The sequence below is a fragment of the Calcarisporiella thermophila genome (assembly GCF_041956535.1).
Source record: "Calcarisporiella thermophila strain CBS 279.70 unplaced genomic scaffold VTP21scaffold_102, whole genome shotgun sequence".
NCBI lineage: Eukaryota > Fungi > Calcarisporiellomycota > Calcarisporiellomycetes > Calcarisporiellales > Calcarisporiellaceae > Calcarisporiella > Calcarisporiella thermophila.
This window is the reverse complement of record NW_027192289.1, coordinates 552-2358: the sequence shown is the minus strand read 5'-3', so window position 1 is coordinate 2358 and position 1807 is coordinate 552. Positions and strand designations below refer to the sequence as shown.

Here is a 1807-nt window from a genome sequence, read left to right as displayed (position 1 = left end):
AATGCCAGTGTACTATAACTATCATTGTACCTGTGATCACTAGAATATTCCTCTTCAATGTCAATATAGTCCTGATTCTGACCATTTGGAGTTGCTTCTTGAGCTTCTGCAAAGTCAGGGCTCATCTCCGCCTCGATCGTTGGTCCGAAGCTTGAACTGCTCGCTCCGATCTTAGGATCCTCTGCAAAGTAACTCGGTTCCATTTCGATTCTAGGGTGGCAGCATCATAGTTTCCAAGAAATTTTTAGGCATAATGAGCAACAGGTTAATAAATCACCCACACTGTCATGTACATGTACTCTAATACTGCAGTGTAATTTGCAAAAGTCCTTTACTCTACCTCTCCTCGCTCTCCCTCATATCTATAATGACATCTTCAACGGGGGCTGAATGGGATATTTCCTGCCGTGTGCTTATTGATTTTTCTTCCATAATCTTAAGTTTTTTGGATTTACGATTTGCACTTGCCCACTTGCGTTTCCCAACCTACCATCCAGGGAGAGAACCTTGGGCACGATGCCTAAAGGGCATTGGCCGAGCCTGTGAAGGCTAATCCCGTTTATTTTTGATTTGAAGACCCTATTTTTCAACCTGATTCCCGCTTGATATTTTCATTAATTTACACTCTTACTTGTTTCTTTAATTAAGTTTTAACTTGGTCCCTACTTAATACCCAAATCTCGCTGTTTTGAAGGGGGAGAGGCTTTTTGGACGGAATAGGTCAGCTCTTTTTTGGACCTTTAGGAAACTATTATGTTCTAACAGTACCTGAACTGTTACAACTCCGATACTCCCGAGATTCTATCTAAGTTCACTCCTTTTTGTTTATTGTTCCTCGCCTCTTTCTTGGATTCTATTATTAAGAAATTCGAGTATCTAACAGCCTCAAAACTGTTACAAAGTCATCAACACTTGGTAGTACTCTTTTTACAATTCTTTTGGGGGAGAAATGGAAAATCAAATTTAAAATACACAAACATTCGATCATCTTCCGAAGGCGGTTTATATATTACTTTTATTCGTATGTATTTCATCGATAAATCTATAATGATGCTTTCAATTTTTTAAAATGAAAGAGCCACATGTTTTTCTCTCTGTTTTAAGATAATCTTTGGGCCTATGCTTCCCAGCAGTTAATGTACCGGAATCGTTCTACATGGGTCAGATCATGCCAACCGGTACAGCTGAACCGCCCCAAGTTACGCTTGTCGGCAGAGTGCAAATCACAATGGTAGCACGCCTTTCCTGAGTGTGCCTCGATATACAACTTCAGTTGAGGATGGTCATCTCGCCACACATACCATGAGGAATTAGCCTTCTGGCACTTGCTCTGTATGCCGCCACCTCGAGTGAGTACGCGGATCTGGACCTCGTCGCGACTGCATGCCAAGACATACGTTACGGCGAACAGGAGGGCGAATAATCTGAGATACATGACTTCGGTAAAAGTGCGTTAGATGAACGGAGTACACAAATAAAGAGAAATCTATGGATGAAGGAAGAGAGAAAGTGACAATACCTCCTTTTATAATAATTTTCACAGCAAAAGACCACTAAACTACCAATAGATGGATATACTCTCGAAACTCTGAGTATATCGCAATTGTCTCAGCTTCCATTCTAATTGGCAGTTTTTTTACACAAGTGTGCAGATAGGATATTGCGACTTGCAAAATACAGTACTGTATATTGATGTTAAGGTTAATTACGTTAATTCAGATATACAAAATAAAATTCTAATATGACCTGGGTATGCTCTATAAGAAGTGTACCTTGGAAAGCATAGGAGAAAAATGTAGAAATTATG

General features: G+C 39.9%; 2 protein-coding genes across 2 annotated transcripts; both read right to left on the bottom strand.

Annotated features, from left to right (window-relative positions):
- On the bottom strand, positions 1-203 carry VTP21DRAFT_1106 (uncharacterized protein; the record flags this gene model as incomplete). The annotated part of the gene is made up of 1 exon (XM_069390464.1): positions 31-203. A coding segment is annotated over one exon (173 nt), but the record flags the coding sequence as incomplete, so codon positions are not given.
- A 914-nt stretch (positions 204-1117) lies between these two features.
- On the bottom strand, positions 1118-1435 carry VTP21DRAFT_1105 (uncharacterized protein; the record flags this gene model as incomplete). Its single annotated transcript, XM_069390453.1, has 1 exon — positions 1118-1435. The coding sequence occupies one exon, from the start codon at positions 1433-1435 to the stop codon at positions 1118-1120; it is 318 nt and encodes a 105-aa protein (XP_069245401.1).
- Positions 1436-1807: the final 372 nt, after the last annotated feature.